The sequence below is a fragment of the Marmota monax genome, unplaced genomic scaffold (genome assembly GCF_021218885.2).
Source record: "Marmota monax isolate L192 unplaced genomic scaffold, Marmota_monax_Labrador192_F-V1.1 WCK01_AAM20220418_F8-fsc00083, whole genome shotgun sequence".
Classification (NCBI taxonomy): domain Eukaryota; kingdom Metazoa; phylum Chordata; class Mammalia; order Rodentia; family Sciuridae; genus Marmota; species Marmota monax.
Genome location: NW_026692848.1, coordinates 6,397,030 through 6,414,797, shown reverse-complemented (window position 1 = coordinate 6,414,797; position 17,768 = coordinate 6,397,030). Strand labels below are relative to the sequence as shown.

At 44.6% G+C, this 17,768-nt stretch overlaps 1 protein-coding gene across 4 annotated transcripts in view; it reads right to left on the bottom strand.

Moving 5' to 3' along the window:
- Prkn (parkin RBR E3 ubiquitin protein ligase) overlaps positions 1 to 17,768 on the bottom strand; it is a 1,229,219-nt gene that overhangs the window by 407,975 nt on the left and 803,476 nt on the right. For all 4 annotated transcript variants that reach the window (XM_046449311.1, XM_058580947.1, XM_058580948.1 and 1 more), the window contains exon 7: positions 5,216 to 5,352. In XM_046449311.1, the coding sequence (XP_046305267.1) occupies positions 5,216 to 5,352 (137 nt within the window). The remainder of the gene's footprint in view (positions 1 to 5,215; positions 5,353 to 17,768) is intronic.

Here is a 17,768-nt window from a genome sequence, read left to right as displayed (position 1 = left end):
CCAGTGTTTGTGGAATGCTTACTCTCTTCAGCACTAACTTAAGGACATTTTATAAGACATTATTTTAATGGATTCATACAACTAATAAAATCATATCTCCTGATACCTAAAATAAGCCCAAGACACACCAAGGCTGGGTACTTCGCCCTCGTTATGATGCGAGCAAGGATTTGAATGAGGTTTCTCTGAGGCTCTGCGTGCACCTCAAGAGAGGCAAATGACTCACTGGTTTATGGAGCAATAGCAGGACTTACAAAGCTGTCACTTAAAATAGGAAAACAATTAGGCCTCATGAAGACTTGATGCACAGGCCGAGAGATGCTGGGAACGTCTCGTGTCCTTCTGAGGTCTGTATCTCAGATGATTCCCTTGGTGTGTCCTGCAGCCCTTATTTGCTCCATTCTTTTTAAATAGCGAAATAGACAAATACCTAAGACTCTCATCACAGTCTGAGGCCCCGGCCCTGACCTGACAGTTACCCTTCAGCAGATGCCCTGTGGTTGGCTACAGGCATGACGGATAAACTATTGCATATAAACCAAACTAGCTCTGTAAAACAGGTGATGACTTAGGAATAATCCACAAATTATTAAAGGTAGAACCAACAATGTAAGCCCAAGTAGAAGGTCAGCAACACTGACCATGTGGTGCACCGTCCTTGAAGAGACCCTGAATGGAGGACAGTGGCCCTGCGATGGGGGCTGAGCAGAGGGCAGGGCCATCACGTTTCAGTTCATTATAAGAACAAAGCAAGAAGAAAGCAAGAGCGCATCTCTGCTGAGCTAACACTAATGATAATCCAACTTGCTTTTGCAAAATTAAAAAAAAATAGTCTATGCCATTTGAAAGTCTCCTTAAACATAACATGGCGAAACATTTATAATTGAAGCCACAGTAAAATTTTTAAAAGGCTAAAATGAGCCATGAAGAACAATGCCGCTACAGACCAAACTCTGTTTTCTCACAAGCGAGCACTTTGGAGGTGTATTAGAGCACGGTTGGAAGGAAGCATGCATGGGCAGCACTGGGCAGGAGCGTGGCTCACCACGCTGCACAGCGCCCCCTGGCTTCAGATCTGTCCCCCTGCCCTTATTTGCTCCATTCTTTTTAAATAGCGAAATAGACAAATACCTAAATTCTCAATAGCAGGAGGCACTTTCAAAAATAAAAGTGTCTAGGAATGCTGTGTCTAAATGACCAGCATAGGCAGCCATGCTCAGAAACACTAAAACAGAGCGAAGGAGAAACAAAGAAATTCACCTGTGAGTCCACCAGATCCTAAGGACGTTGGTGACATGGTCAATGAAAAATAAAATAATTTATGAAAAGGTATTTAAAACCTGACTAAAATACAACAAAATCTACAAAACACATTTTAATGAGGCCGAGCCTAACCAGACCCAGTTTTCTCACAGTGGTTATAAGTTACTTGGTGGCAAACATCTAGCAAAATTAAAGCGAATCTGCCCATATTCTTTACAAAGACAAGCGTAACCCGACTTCCCAACCTTTGCTGTGGTCAGCAGGGCAGGATACCAGGGAGGCATCCTCCTGAAGAAAATGTCCACTGGCCTGTTCCTCAAAGAAAAGGTGATGCTTTAAATTGACTGAGAAAAAGAAGTGCAAAGAGATCGAAGCATAGGAAAAGCTGCTCAACCTGACTCAAAAAAAGAAATGAAAAGCAACATGGAATCTCATTTCTCAAATATATAACCCGGAAAAGATGCTGAAGCTCTCCACCTCCCGCCTCGCAGAGGCGGCCGAGGGCCTGCGGCTCCCAGGCGTTGCAGCGGGTAGGGAAGCTCCCGCTCTCAGGAGGGAATCTGGAAACAGTAAAGTGGGGCCGGGTGGCTCCGGAGAGAGGACTCGCCTTGCCAGGGTGGGGCCCCAGGGCCCACCCCCCACCAAACTGGAGCCATTAAAATAGACAGACATTTTCCCATTGATACAGTATCCCCATTGTTGAGAGTCCATCTCAATGGTACTGTGACAACAGTATGAGAATACAGGTGCACACAGACTATAGCTGTAGCAACATTTGTGATAACAAAAGGAGAACCTCAACAATGCAGTGACCTACACACTGGATTTCAGTGATGCTGTGTTCTGAAAGATGGAGAACATACCCACGCACTACTCAGGAGTGATCTCTAGAAAATAATTTACACTACAGAGGGGAAAAAGGAGGTGGAGGAAAATGTATGAATAACTCTGTTGATATCACTCAGTAATAGGAGTTTTTTTTTTTTTTTTTTTTTTTTTGCCAAGGTAGAAAGCAATGTTTGTAATATTGGTGATTTAAAAACAAAAATTCCACAAGCCTGAAATTGAAGTGAAAAAGTCCACGTAACTAATGGTTTGCACTCAAAAGACATATGCATGTCTCCTTGCTTTTTGAACTAGGTACAAAAGAGCAACCAGCCTAGTCGAGTGAGTACCCCAGGCGGGCACAAAGACTGACCTGAGGGAAACCGGAGCTCCTGAGAAACTTGCACCACCTGGCCAAAGACACAGGGGCTCACTGTGGTGTTTTTTTCTTTAAGTTTTTGGGTTTGAAATTTTTCTATAACAAAAAGGTCGATATTTTAAGGATGAGTGAGACATTGTTATGGTTTGGATGTGAGGTGTCCCCCAAAAGCTCACTTGTGAGGCAATGAAAGAAGGTTTAGAGGAGAAATGATTGGGTTCTGAGACTCTTACCCCAATCAGTGAATTAATCCCCTGACAGGGATTAACTGAGTGGTAACTGAATTGGTGGGTGTGGCTGGAGGAGGAGGGAACTGGGGTGTGGCTTTGGGGTACATATATGTATCTGACCAGTGAAGTCTCTCTCTGCTTCCTGATCATCATGTGAGCTGCTTCCCTCTGTCACCCTCTTTAGCCACGTTGTTCAGCCTCGCCTCTAGCCCAGGGAATAGAGCCGGCCTCCGGTGGACTAAGACCTCTGCAACCAGGAGCCCTTAAATACACTTTTCCTCCTTTACAGTTGTGCTGGTCAGATCTTTTACTCACAGCAATGAAAAAGCTGGCTAAAACAGACATGGACTATTTTTAAAAGCGTCTTGAGTGTGTACAGGAGTCTTGAGAAGGCTGTTTAGAGATGCGTCCAGTACACGGTTTAATGGAGAGCAGGATCTACCAGGACACAATTGCCTTCCTAAAAATATTAGAAACAAGAGTTTTCCAACCTACACATGATTGCTTTTTGGCTTTTGAATGCTTTTGTTAAAAATATAAAAACACAAATCCTTTCAATGAGCTTTTCTAACACATTATGAGACTCAATATAAAGCACTGTATTGTTAATAGATATCCTTAGAAAATGAACCCTATGACTCCTAAAGCCTACATTGCTATCAGCATCTTCCATTTGGATTTCTAAATTATTTTGAAGTATAGATATAGATATATGCATGCTATGATTGACATTAAAATTAAGTACTGAAATAAATTGAACTTAAAGCTCAACCATTGAATCAAGGTATCATAGTTTCAAACTATAATTTTCAAAACCAGTGAGGCATGATTAATTATATTATAGCCATTAAAATATATAATCAGTAGGTAGCAACACCTATCACACTCCATATACAAAAATTAACTCAAAATGGATCCATGACCTCATATATGAGGCAAATGTTAGAAGAAAACAGGAAAAATATTCATCATTTCAGATATAGCAATGGATTATTACTGATACCAAAGCAACAAAATAAAACAAAAAAAATGGACTTTATCAAAATTTGAAACTTTTTTTTCATTAAAGAACGTTATCAGGAAAGCGAAAACCTATAGAATGGGAGAAACATTTGCAAACCATAAATCTGATATGGTCTTGAATGCAGAATATGTAAAGAACTCTCACACCTCAAGAAAAAGACGACCATCCTATTTAAAAATGAGCAAATGCCTTGAACAGACATCCATGGGAAGCAATGTATAAATGGCAAACCGGTACATGAGAAGATCCTCAACATTACTGCCCTTAAATAAAATCCAAATCCACCACAGGATCCTGCTCCACACTCACAGGGGCCTTGTAACACACAGCAAGACAAGAACCAGTGCCACTGAGGATATGGAGCAGAGGGAACCCTGGGCACCACTGTCATCCATGCAAAAGGGCAAAACAACTGCGAAGAGTTGAATGTTCTAGAAAAGGCTAAGCACAGATTTCTGCTTCTAGGATACACCTGTGGGAAGTGCACAAGTGAGTCCATGCAGAACCTCACACACAAATGTTCCTGGTAGCATTACTCGTAAGTGTCTAGTGGGACACAACATGAGGGCCCATCAGCAGGTCAAAGGGTGAACAAATTGTGGACGACAGACTATTACTCAGCTATGAAAAGGAGTGGCATCGACACGTGCCATGAGATGATTGATCCTCAGTTGCCTATGCCAGGTGAAATAAGGCAGACCAGAGGTCACATACTGTGTGGTTTCCTTCTTAGAAAATATCCACAATGGGCAAGTCCGTGGAGACAAAAAGCCCAGCAGTGATGGCCAGAGGCTGGGGCGAGGGGCAAGGGGTGATGGCTTTGTGGAGATAGGGTATTCTGATGGTGAAGGAGTTTAAAACTAGAGGGTGGTATTTGAACAACACTGCATGTACCTGATGCCCCTGCACCGTAGCCCTCAAAGTGGCTCACTGCATGTCACAGGAACGTCACAACTAGGAATGAGAGCTGTGAAAATCACACAGTGCAGGGAAAGGGGGTAAAAATGCCTTCAATATTAAATATTAAATATTAATATTAAATATTAAATAGCTCAGCTTGAACCAGTTCTCCTTTAATTTCTTTTGCACGTAGGTTCTTTCACCTACACTGTGTGTGTGTGTGTGTTTGACACTTTTAGTGCTAGGGCATACAACTTAAATCTTTGGATGATACTGTTCTAGATCCAGGGTAACAAATCCAGGACTGGCAGTGTCAGTCGAAACCACAGACAAACTCTGAACCTTGGCTGAATAATATTTTCCAATTTATCTCAATGCCTTTTAGCACGTTATGTTTTCTCTCATCCTACACAGTCCCCTGGGGTCTTACATCTTTCATGATCCATCCACTAATGTTTCTTATCCAGAAATGATCAAATTGAAAATTTCAACCTAGATCTTAGCACCAGCTATGTCTAAGAGAGTTTTGTATCAATGGTCATACGTCTCTTCTTAATTAGTATTAAAATGGAACAAATAAAGAGCCAGACTTACCCACACACGGCAGGGAGTAGCCGAGCTGAGGGTCATGGAGGAACTGCCGGTCGTTGAGCCTGGTCACGCAGTAGAGGTGGAAGCAGTCTAGGCAGATCACGTGGCGGTGGGTGCACTGGAAAACCAGGACAGGGCTCCTGTATATGGATAGGGAAGGGGTTTCTTGGGGTGCCTCCAGTGGCAGACAGGAAACGCGTGCTTCATGACCCTGTCTGCAATCCCACTGGGGGCTTAGGGCGTGCTCTGTGCCAGGACCTGGGCTTCGGAGCCCCCTCGTGGGAGCCAATAGAGGAGCTCTATGGACTGCCTAGGCCATCGGTCCCTCAGCATTAGGTTTCTCTATCAGTGCATCTACCAATCAGTAGTTCAGACCTGAGCTTGACTCGGATTCAGTAGTTCAGACCTGAGCTTGACTCGGATCTCTTTCTAGAAGTCTCTCCTGATTCATAATTCCCATTTAACCTACCCAATCCACCCACCATGGCGTCTGCTTCTCTTGACCTGTGATGACCTCAGGGTATCAAGGTGTTTCTCATCCCACGGACTGTGAGCCCCTTGCAAGTGGACGCTGTGTCTGTTACAACAATATCCTCATAGCGTTAGGCCTTGTGAGGTTTCACATAAATGCCCTGTGAATTGAGTTACAATGAAGTATAAAATCTGAACTTCCCCAAAGTCAAAGGAAAATTTCAATTGCACCAGAGGAGGTAGAGGCAGCTGTCACTCGCTTCTCACTGGCAAATAGAAAAGCAGACGTTGGAAATAAGAGATCATGCAACAGGCATTTTTCTATTTCAAGGTTTTGTCTATTCTGCCACCTACATCCTATCCAAATATTCAACTTCTGCAATTATGGTTAGAAGATTACTAATAAATCAATACATACAAATCCTAAAGTTTTGTATCTCCTTAAAATACCTCACGGGAAAACAGATCTCCTGAAAACTATGAAGCTTTGCTTACAAATGAGCCACCTGTGTTTGTGTCAAAAAAGGAGACAAAATGAATCTATTAAATTGAGATCAGTTCTGAGGCAATTGTAGCAGTAAGAAAGTTCTGGATTCAATTTAGATAAGCCTATTCCCCATGTAATGATTTTAAAAAATACAAAACATGTTTACTTCATACTCAGTTCTAAGCAGCTATCAGAACTCTACACAAAAGCTTTTTCTCTAGAAAAATGATATTAAATATTAATATCATAGAAGATAATTTCTTAACAATTAAAATAAATTTTCAAAATTCTGTTATCTCACTTATTTCAAAGCAATGTCTAACACAAACCCAGGTGGAGAAATGCCCCTTGTCAGGTTGATGCTGTGGATCTGAGAGCCACTCACTACACCTGAACAGAGGCCTTGGGTGGGTTTACACATGTCCCCATGTCCCCTCTCTGAACCTATGAAAAGTCCTTTCAGGACCTCCATTTCCATCTCCAGAGCCGTGGGTTATTAGGCATCGATTGCGCTGGACTTTTGACCTTCTCCCTCCTACGACTCCCCTTTGAAGACAATAAAACAACGCTTTCCTGTGTCCAACCTAAGTCCCCTGTGTGCAATGCACGGCCATCCTGGATCCACCCAGGGACCCCATGAAGCTGCTGCAGGCTACCTTCCCGTCACAGCTAAGCTGGGTGCAAAATGGTCTCCACTTCACTTTTGGTCACGTGGCTGACTGAGCCTTATAGGCCCCTGTTTTACTATCAGCACAGAGAAATTCTGGAGAAAATATTAGAACATTTGCAGAAAGCATAGAGATGGGAGGAAATAAAAAGAAAACTTGTAAAATCAGAGCAGCCAACCCACTGCCGCAGTGACGGGGGCACGGATACCAAGGTCTGAGGTACGCAGCCCTGGTCTAGCACATGGCTCTTCTCCTTCCTTCTCGTAGGGGATGACAGCAGCACACATTCCCAGTTCCCTTCAGTTACACAAGGCCCGACACACTAGACCATCCACGCCACTCACCCCCGACCTGCTCCTGAGCAGTGCCATGCTGTTTGCACCAGATTAGCAAGGAAGGGTAACCACACGGGAGGCCACTGTGGGAGAGAGACCCACACAGCTCAGGGCCCCCACCAGGGGACGTTTCAGAGGCCAAGTGTGGGGCCTACAAACACACGCCTTCTAAAATAGCTGACGTATCAGCCCTCTCACCCCTTCCACCTCTGAGAACGAAGCGCCAGGCAATGAGAGGCCGTGGCCCAGAGGCACAGCTCCCAGGGGTAAGCATGTCCTCCAAGGGACACAGGAGGAGTCCTGCTCAAAATTGAACTACAGCTGCCCCTGTCCTCTTCATCCTCCCTGAACTGAGGCAGAGGCAGGGAGGGAAATTCACCAAACTGGCTGGTGGTGGACCCTAACCACCAGGAAGAAGAAAAGCTGCAGCCTCACCTGGGGCCAGGAAGAACCCACGAGGCGTCTGGGGGCCCCTCAGAAACTCTGGTGTCAGGTGGACAAAGGCGGCAGTTAAGGCTGGGAAGTACCCAAGGCCAGGACTTGGGACCCTGCAGGATTCACTCACGCAGCAGCTAGCCTCAGTAACCCTCACCACCACGACAAGTGGGCCTCGGAGGGGCTTCAGGCGATGCCGACCCTGAATAAGAAATGGGGTAAACGGTCGCAATGGTTTACTAGTGAGACGTGATGGGGCACAGAGACGTGGTCAGTGCTGCCAGTGAGGACGCGGGAGTCATTTAACACACCAGAAAGGAGTCACGACCAAGACTCAGGGTGTGGCATGCAGCCTTGGGAGCCTAGAGTCACTGACAACAGGAACCGTGAGGAAAAATCTGCACAGGCAGGAGGTCAAAGGTGACAGAGAGTGACCCAGGAATTCTCACTGTGTGTCCCTGTCTGCGCATGGCCAACGTGTCTGTGCACACAGGAGAGAGAGAGGTAAGTGTATGTGTGGTGATACACCCATGTAAGTAGAAATATAGGCAAGATATCTGTTCATCATAGGTAACTGGAGCATGGTAAGGTAGTAAATGTCTGCATTTCACATGGGATTATCAGTCAGCTGAATTCTTTGATATAACACTGTTATTTCTTATTAAGGATATTCCTAGTAATTTTGAAAAGTTAGGTGAGGATAAACATGACACAAAAAGTTTACAGGATTAATCATCTGGGAAAATAAGTGACAGGCTGAGGGTCATTTCAAGGCTGGGGGTGCACACAAGCGCTCAAGTGCTAGGTCAGGAGGAGAGGGGAATGGCTGGGATCCACGAGCACCCCGCTGGCTCAGGCGACTTGCTAGGAACTTCACGTGTAAGTTTCCATCCTCCGAAGATAAACGTCCTTCCTGCTGTCTACCTGCTTTCTCTGCACCTGCCCTCTCTGGTCTAGTTCTTTCTTCTAGTTCTTTCCCTCTTAGGCCGATGCTCTTCCCCATCGTTTCCTGTAGCACGATACTGCGCTCTCCACTCGGTCCCAAATGCTGAACCTGGGGCCGGTTCAAGACTAGCAATCCCCAATCAGCTTTCTCTGGAGCCCGAGGTTCTTCCCTGCGTCACTCCTCCGTGTCACTCCACCGTTCACCCTGCATGAGTGTCACACATTGGCCTCACTCGTCTGTAAAGTGTTCCTACCTTAGTGACCAATGTTAAATGAAAGGAATGAATCCATGGAGACCACACACGTGCAGCCCTTTCAAGAACCAGGCCTCGTGAGACAGCTGAGCACACGACCCTGAGTAGCCAAAGTCCCTGAACACCCTGGTGCATGGATGAATGGACACTGTTTTGTAATCCCTGTCTATATTCCCAGCTTCTCTGCTCCCGTTGATGCTGCTCACTCAGTGGCTTATTGAGCATTTACTCTGGCTAACGAGGCACTCAGACCTGTGCGGACCAGAGCCTCCTGTGAACTCCAGTGCCTGCTAAGTACCCTTGGAGTAGGCTCTGGACAACACACAAGCCTGGCCACAGTCTAGGGACACGAGATGCCCAAGGGACAGGTATACCAGGAGTGATATGTCACCACAGACTGTGGCGGCAGAGATGTCAGGAGACAGGAGACTGTCGCCTCGGGATGGCCCCATAGCAAAGCTGAGCTGATTGGTTCTGAGTCAGAACTGTGGTTTCTGGGCAGCAGGGGACATGGGCATGGGGAGGAGGCTCTGAACCGCACATCAACCAGGTGAGCTCAGTGAAAGGAGCAGAGTGGGACAGGAGACAGAAGGGCTGAGGACCCCGCAGACTGGCCAGGAGCGGGCTGGGGCTGACGTGAGGCCCACCCAGTCTGCGGGACGCTCTGAAGGTTCTGCCCTGGTCTGGATGCTGCGTCCCTCTAAATTCACGTGCTGAAATCACAGGACTGGGGAGGGGCTTGAGGAGCTGTCAGCCATGAGGGTGGAGACCGCAGGAGTCGCAAATGCCTGGATGAAGAGGCCCCCGAGGGCTCCTCAGCCTCGCACCCTGTGACAGGGAGAGGACAGGGAGAGGGCCCACCTCGGAGCAGGGAGCAGGTTCTCTACCCGCAACCTGCCGGTACCTGGATCTTGAACTTCCTGACATCAAGATCTGGAGGAGTGAGCTGCCCCGTTCTTGGTGCTTTGTCACGGCCGTCCAGAGGACGAAGACAGTTTTCGAACATGGCAAGGGAGTGACGTGTTAGTTGAGTCTTCACTCTGAGAGAGTTCGGAGGGAGAGAGGCTGGCAGTGGTGAGAAGCACTTGGAGGCCGTGTTGGCAATTGAGACCTGAGTGGCCAAGGAGCTGGACTAGATGTGGCAGTGGCTCCAGGGATGGAACGAAAAGATGGACGTGGGCGTTTTGAGGAGGCTCTGCCAGGACTTACTCTCTTGGGTCTTTCGTTCTTCCCAACATTCCTCTGTGCCCTTTGCTCAAATTATGGGTAAATGTTAATTGATCAATCTAGAAATGATTTTACCTGGATGAGCCAGGTTATAGAGAAGTTATTAAAGGTTAAATAGAGTTCTCAATCACATGCAGAAAGAATTATAAATGCCTTGCTTAACATAACGGGAAAGTTATTTGTAAGCAATGCTTTCTCTGTTTTTATTAAAGAAATAATCCAAAAACCCTTTGTTCACTGAATATTAAGTGTAACTGAAAGAGTTTTTATTTAAAAAATAATGGCAAGCTAATCCTGTACATTACACAAAGTAATATTGTTGTGCAGTATTCCAACATGTAAACTCTGATAAAATCAGACCTCTAGTATCTGCAAAATGACATTAATGTGTTCATATTTATTTCCTAACGTGCAGTTTCGTCTGCTTTCTACCTCATTTGTGATCCCCCCTCCCATCTGCTTCTCTGTCTCGGTGCATCCAATTCTTCCCTGCGAGCACATCTTCATTTGTACTCATTATGAGAGAGGCTGTGGCACCAGCTTCCCATTAATGTTACATACGCTGAGAGCACTGTGCTAGCAATGTTGAGATACGTGAAGATAAGGAGCAACTCCAAGTTTTCAAGGAAATCTTAAGCTGGCGGAGTGGGCAGGAGAAGGACACAAACAGTTGTAACATAGGGAACGGTATTTTAAGTTATGTTGGAGATGCAGAAAATGTTGGCTGTTAAGCAGCCTCCAAGATGTTCGCCCATGACCCTTGCCTCCCAGGTAGTTTCTTTCTATGTGGAGTAGGTTGATCTGTGTATGACAGGAAGAGTGCAGAAATGACTACCTGTGACTTCAGGACGACATCAGAAAAGACACCAGATCTCGTCTGTTTTCTCCCATACATTGTGGGGCCCCAGGACTGTGGGCGGCCACCTTGTGAGAAACTCAAGCAGCCGCCTGGGGAAGTCTGCACGTGAACAGCTGGGCCTCCAGCCCACAGCCAACACCAACTTGGCAGCCACTTAAGTGAAACCTATTTAAAGTAGATCCTCCAACTCTGGGCAAGCCTAAAGATGACCTCCCGACTATGACTTCGTGAGTTACCTGGAGCAAGTACCATCTAGCTAAGCCCTCCCAAATTCTTGACTCGCTGGGAGTGAAGATAATATTCACTGTTTTCTTGAGCCACTAAGTTGTAGGAAAATTTGTTACATAATAGTATTTACTAATGCAGGTTCAGAGGAAGAAGTCACATTTAGATAGCAGATCATAGAAGAATTCATGCGAGTAATGAGTGGCATTTTAAGGAGGATCAGAATTCTAATGCATGGAGATGGATAAAATACTTGAAGTCAAGAGAAGACAGATATTATAAAGTACAGAGGGAAAATGTTGCAGCTGGTTTCTTCACCCGCCCCAGTGAATAGTGAAAGTGCAAAGGAAGCAATACTATCACATAGCATATTAAAATCACCTGAAAAGCAATGCAAAAATGAATTAAACTTTTAAGGAAAAAAATCCCTTGAGGAATAAACTTTTTTTACTTGTAGGAGAAAATCTTTCAATGTAGCTAACACTTGACCCTTGAAAATTCACATGTTGATTTTGCTGTATTTAGTTTGTGCAACACTAACATAGATGTTATGCCCCAGTTAGCAATTTTTCAAAGCTCTGCACAAATTCTCTGTACATGAAGAACTATGACTCGTGGGAATTTAATAAAATATTTGGTTAGATAAAAATAATCAGAGAAGAAAAGCTACCCCACTAAATAACTTGAATTCACCTTCTTAACAACTGTCACTTCAAATCCCTGTTAGAGCTTATAAACAAACAAACAAAAATAACTGAAATATCAGAAATGCAATGCATTGTAATGTAACCTGCATTTAGCAAAATCACCTACACACTGCCTAAATGCACAACTGGCAAAGAAGTCTCCCCGAAGCGCTTGCCTACAGACAGCCGGAGATGGCACTTTAGCACATGTGTCATATGAGTTCATTATTCGAGGTAGCCAAGTGAGCAATCCCGTCACTGGAGGGGCCTCTGGTCCAAGACACTAATTGATAGACTCGACTTTCAGAAATTAAAATAGGCTTCAACAGTTGAGTGACCTTCAAAATTCCTCCCAGCAGCCAAGTTTAAAATCCTGAAGTCAGTTCATTTGCCCATTAGTGTGCTTGGAGCTGGAGTCCTGGTAAGGCACTGGCAGACTCTGAACAAGCTCATTAACCACCCCTTCCAATTTCTTCTTGCTTCCTCTGCACATATTCTGATCCTTCATCCAGGCCTCTCTGCTCCACAAAAAGGTTTGCTTTGGTCCTCTGAGCTTCCTTGCAGAAATCCCAGTATTGAGTACAGACAGTATACCAAGTTACACACTCATTACATCTACATTTTCCACTTAACCACTCTGCCAGTAGAACCGTCACCATATGCCATTGTTATGTTACCATCCCATAAGAATAGACAAGGATGGTCTCTGCCCTCAGGAGGTCACAATCCTACAGGGCTTTTAAATAATTCTCTCATGGTGGTAAGTGCTACCCTCAAGATGAATTTAGAGATCACTTATCTCTCTCTGGGGCTGGAGGATGGAGTCCAAAGAAAGCTCATGTCTCAGTGCTTCCAGGACATGGAGAGAGAAAATGCTGAAAAAAGTAAATATCTTCTCTCGTTTATAAAGGATTTGGGGAAATATTTTATAAAGTGACATTATAAATGTGTTAGAAAGGATTAAGAAAAGACAGCCTCTCTGTCTATAAGTCAGTCAGCTTTCCATTACTGGAACAAATTACATGTCAACTTACAAAGAGGAAGGTTTAATTTTGGCTCTTAGGTTTGGAAGTTCATGGCCAATTAGCTCTGTTGCTTTGGGTCTCGAGTGGCACAATACGTCATGGTGGGTATAGGTGGCGCAGGAAGCCTATTCACCTCCTGATGATCAAGAAACAAAAGAGAGGAAGAAATAAGGGCCAAGGTCCCCACATTCCTGTTGAAGGCGTACCCCCAATGGCCTAAGCCCTCCTGCCAGGTCCTGCTTCTTAAATGCTTTACCCGCTTCCAACAGAGACAACCTGAGGACCAAGCCATCAACACAGGGGCCCTTTGGGGACATTCCAAATCTATATGTCAGCATCTCTTCTCCTAAAATTTTCTTTTCACCTTAAATCTTTATTCAGTGGTCTGATTTCCCATCTGTGGCACTAAATGTTATTACATTTAAGAGACTTTCTAACCTCAGCGTTTGTTCCAAAGTTTGATTCCACTGATATCTGCCCTCAATTCTCAGTAAACTCCCCTGTCACTAATGTGCAACTTTATTCCTGGGAAACAACTTGGCTTTATGCATCTTGTGGTATTTGCTTGTGGATCTTAGGGCTTTACTTAAAAGCTCCCTATTAAATTAGCTACATCGCTGCTGATATGTTCCACATGCTGCCATGAAGGAAATAGGAAAACTTCAAGTAGCAGCTGCTTTTTCTGTTTCAGACATATTTCTTTTCAATGTTTACTTGCTGATTTTGAGAGCACCTGTAAAATAGGGGCTACAAAATTTCTTGGGTAAAGACAGTGGCAAAAACATAGTGCTTTCCCGAGCACAGGGTGAGGCTCCCGAGTGCTGGTGTAGGTGAGCTCTCCAGACTCACCTGGCCACAGCATCCTGCCTGTCCCCACCTCCTGCCTCCAAGCCTCAGCCTCAGGCTCAATCCAATCAGCATCACCTGGAAACACTGTTCTAGGGTGGTTTTTGTCATGGCAGCCTTTGCTCCTCAAATATGAACTAGTTACCCAATGCCACTGAACTCAGGACCCAGCCTTTCTGCCACCTTTTGGAGCTCTCTACAAGCTGTACCACCCCCACAAAATGCGGCTCCACTTTTCCATTCACAAATCTTATGCATTTCTCAGGCCAGTCTGGTCTCTGCGTTTCCCTTCTCCTCCATCCCTATGTGCACTGGTGTTCTTGTCTTCATTTTCCAGAAGCTTTCAGGGTGAGCTGGAGTCTGGCCTCCTCCAGCAGCTTCCCACAAACACTGATCACTGCAATGCCTACAGAAACCCAGAGGTCATTGCTTTTGTACTTGGCTTGGCATTTTATTACAGGCCATATGCAGTGTCCTCCTCCAGCTTTGTGAACCCAGGCTGGTCTCCAGACCCAAGGAACCACATACCGGCTGGGAGGCTCCGGTGCAGGTTCCTGTGGAGAAGTGGGCAGTGCTGCCCTCCAGGAGGTTGGACCAACCCTGAGGAAACCAAGTCCAGAGAACTCGTGGGAGGCATTGAAACCGGACGTCAGCCAGGCAGGAAAACATGAGCTACAGCCTAAAAGACAGAAGTATGTTTGCCTGGCCAAAAAAAAAATGGATGAAAATACATGAAAGCAGCTAATGGAATAAGGCAGGTGACACCGTCAGGGAGCCCCACCCTCTGTAGTTCACACCCTGAACCTTGTCGAAGTTCCAAACTCCTCCACAAATAAACAGTGAGATTAAAAAGCAAGGCTATTGCTTCCACAAGTCACATACTGGTCTGTTTTAGGTTTCACAATGCTTCAAATGGGCTAACATTGGGTCCTATTATTTATAACATTTGGAGTCACTGACAACAAGTAGACTATGCGAAATAAAAATGTAAGCCATGGTTGCAGAGGGAGTTAATGGGTAATTAATCTCCTCTAGATGATTTCAATCTTGGAAGATCTTTACTTGACTTTAGCTTAGCATATGCATTGTATTTCCGAATATAATTACTGTTGGCAGGTTGAACTCAAACATAACCCATTAACTTCTTGAAGGGGTAGGCTGTAAACATTGCAATATAACCATAAATGTTAGAAATACAAAATAAGCTTTTTTTCTTTTTCTAAAGCAACTTAAAAGCCAAGTGGTCAGTCCTCTTTGCTGGTAACTCGTGACAATGATTTGGTTTAACACTAACATCCCTACTTTTCTTGCTAAGGCATTTATACTACTGAACAGATGCTGATAAAGAATTAAAATAGCGGGTAAATCATATAAGTTTTTGCATATAAGAAATGAAGCTTTCGCATGTAAGAAATGAAACTAAAAATTCCAGAGTTCTTGGGAGAAAAGTGCATTTCATTAAAAAGCCATCCTAACACCTTGCTATCTTCTCATTAATAAATGTTTTTCTCAAGGATCCTCAAAATTATGTGTTCAAGTACATCACAACTAGTCTCAGGACACCACCTTCTACTGAAACTGTCAATACATACAGCTCAAAAAAGCTGAAGGTAGATTTAACATAAAATCATTTCTGGGTCATATCATTTGCATAGAGCTACTGTGTGGCACAACTATTTAGCTGTTGGAGATCCTGTCTGTAGCGCATACTAACTCATGCGCATATCTTGTCATTGTTTTTTCCTCTGTGAAAAATAGCTAGAAGCAGATAATGCCCAGATCCACTGCAAAAGCATTCTGCTAAATTGAGAAAGATATGAAGACAGATCTTGTTTAGATAAGAACCCCACTGTGAAATAAATTGTTCTGGTGTATCCCCAAATCTCATGACAGGAAATATTAATGTGCTCAGAATCAGTCCAGTGGCTGTGAATGTTAGGAGCTATTTAACATAAGAAATTATTGCAGACACAGAGTGGTTATAAAAAGATACATATTTTGCTGCCAGCTCACAAAAACCTTGCACAGATGATTTCATATTGGTCTGGCGTTCATTCTTAAAATGAGTGAACGAATGCTAATAGGATGCTGGATCTTTTACCTCTTTTATCAGAGAATCACTTAGGAACCAGATCTTCTGAAATAGAGTAGGTTGAAACAAAGAACCTTCCTAAACAATTGCTGACATCATAGGAGTTCCAGAACGAAAACATCAGAACAGAAGTTATCGTGACATTTCTGTAATATAGTTAGATGGATTCAACATTTGAATTTTTAATATAATGGAAGAATTTGTGGAGAATAGTAGATAAAGTTATTTTTCCAATTTAGTTCGGTTTACAGATAGCTAGAAAAGCAGGACATGACATTCCAAAATAGTTCCCTAACATAATTAAAATCAGTATAGCATCATAATGCAAATTCAGATAAATTCATGTATCATCCCAAGAACTGGTGCAGACTTGACTGCCTGTCCAATCATCAGCAGCCCGAGGTCAGGGGAGAATCCTGGGGAGGGTGGTGTGAGACCGCTCTTTCTGTGACATGAGGATTTGTGAAATGATCAGGTTGGATATGACAACCTGGCGAGAGCCTTTGGATACAGAGGTTTTGTTACTTTCAATTTAGAAGATCATATGTCTTCTTTACCCAAAGCCAGTGGAACTTAAGCCTTACCAGAAATTCTGTGTAAAAGATAGATCCTATTTAGGATTCAAGCTTTCTATGACCCCGTGAGCTAACACGCACGTCGCTTGCAAGGGTTAGCCAGAGAACTTCTGGGAATTTCCCTCTTTGCTAGATGTGCTGAGAGGGAAGCCTTGATCCAGAATACATGGTCCTGATCCAGAATATCTAAGATTAATCAGAACAGGTATAATGATACAAAACAACTCACAACATACATTAAATAACTTTTAACACTTAAAATTTTATTAAAATTCATTCATTCACCCACTCACTCATTTACTCAATGGCTGCAGTGCTGGGAATCAAACCCAGGGCCTTGTGCATGGTAAGCACCTGTTCTACTGCTCAGCTACACCCAAAACTCTAATTTAATTTTAAAGCTCTGCTTTCTTTCATCCAGGTCAACTGGTCACTGGGGCCAGTCACACCTGTTGGAAGAACGGCATAGATGGAGGAGGGCTGCCCGGCCCTGCTCTGTGCTCCTGTACACGGTAGCCACGATTTGTTCATGTGTTGAATTGTCTGCATTCTCTCCAGACCAGAGGCCAGGGAACTGGGGCTGGGGCCCATATCTGGCCTGCAGCCTGTTTTGGTAAAGCAAAGCTGAGCTGGAACAGCCGCGTGACTTACTGTCTGTGGTTGCCTCTGGGTGTAATAGCAGAACTGAGGTGCGGGACAGGCCTGGGTGGCCTACAATTCTAAGCTGCCCACTGAGCAGCCCTTCAAAGAAGGCGTCTGCTTATTCCTGCTCGAGGTGTTGGACCCACAAACACAAGGGCTGTCCTTTGGTATCCCCAGTGCCTGGCCTATGGCTGACATTCAGAAAGTGTGTATGTTCTGTGTGAATCCCCAACTCATGGATGAATCCCCAATGACTGAATGGCTAAGAATGAACAGGGGTGAAGAAAAAGCCAACAGCCAACAGGAACTCGGTAGAGTATTGGCTTTGAGTTTAGCCATTAAAACTACTTTTCAGGCCTGAAATCACCATCATCCCCTATTCAGGTCATCTCTTTTGATTAAGCTAGCTCTAGAGTGGACAGTATCCAGTGCTTATGACTCTGACCGATGGAGAGGAAAAGGGACGAGGACTTGAAAAGAGGGAATAGAACCAGGACATATTGTTTCCCTTAGTGAACAAAAATTCACTGAGTGCCCGCCATAGACCAGGCACTGTCTAGGCCTCAGGGTCCCTGGTCCCTCCATTTGGAAGACACTAGCTAGAGATACAGATACTAGCTAGAGAAAAGTGAGGGTCAGAAGGCCAAACAGAGTCATGTGGCATCCGCGGTGGGCTGCTACCCACTGGCTGGTCTGGGAAGGCCTGAGGGGTCATCACCTTGATTCCTGAATGCGAGCTGCCCACAGTCTGATGCAAGAGGGTTCCAGGGGGAGGAACAAGCAG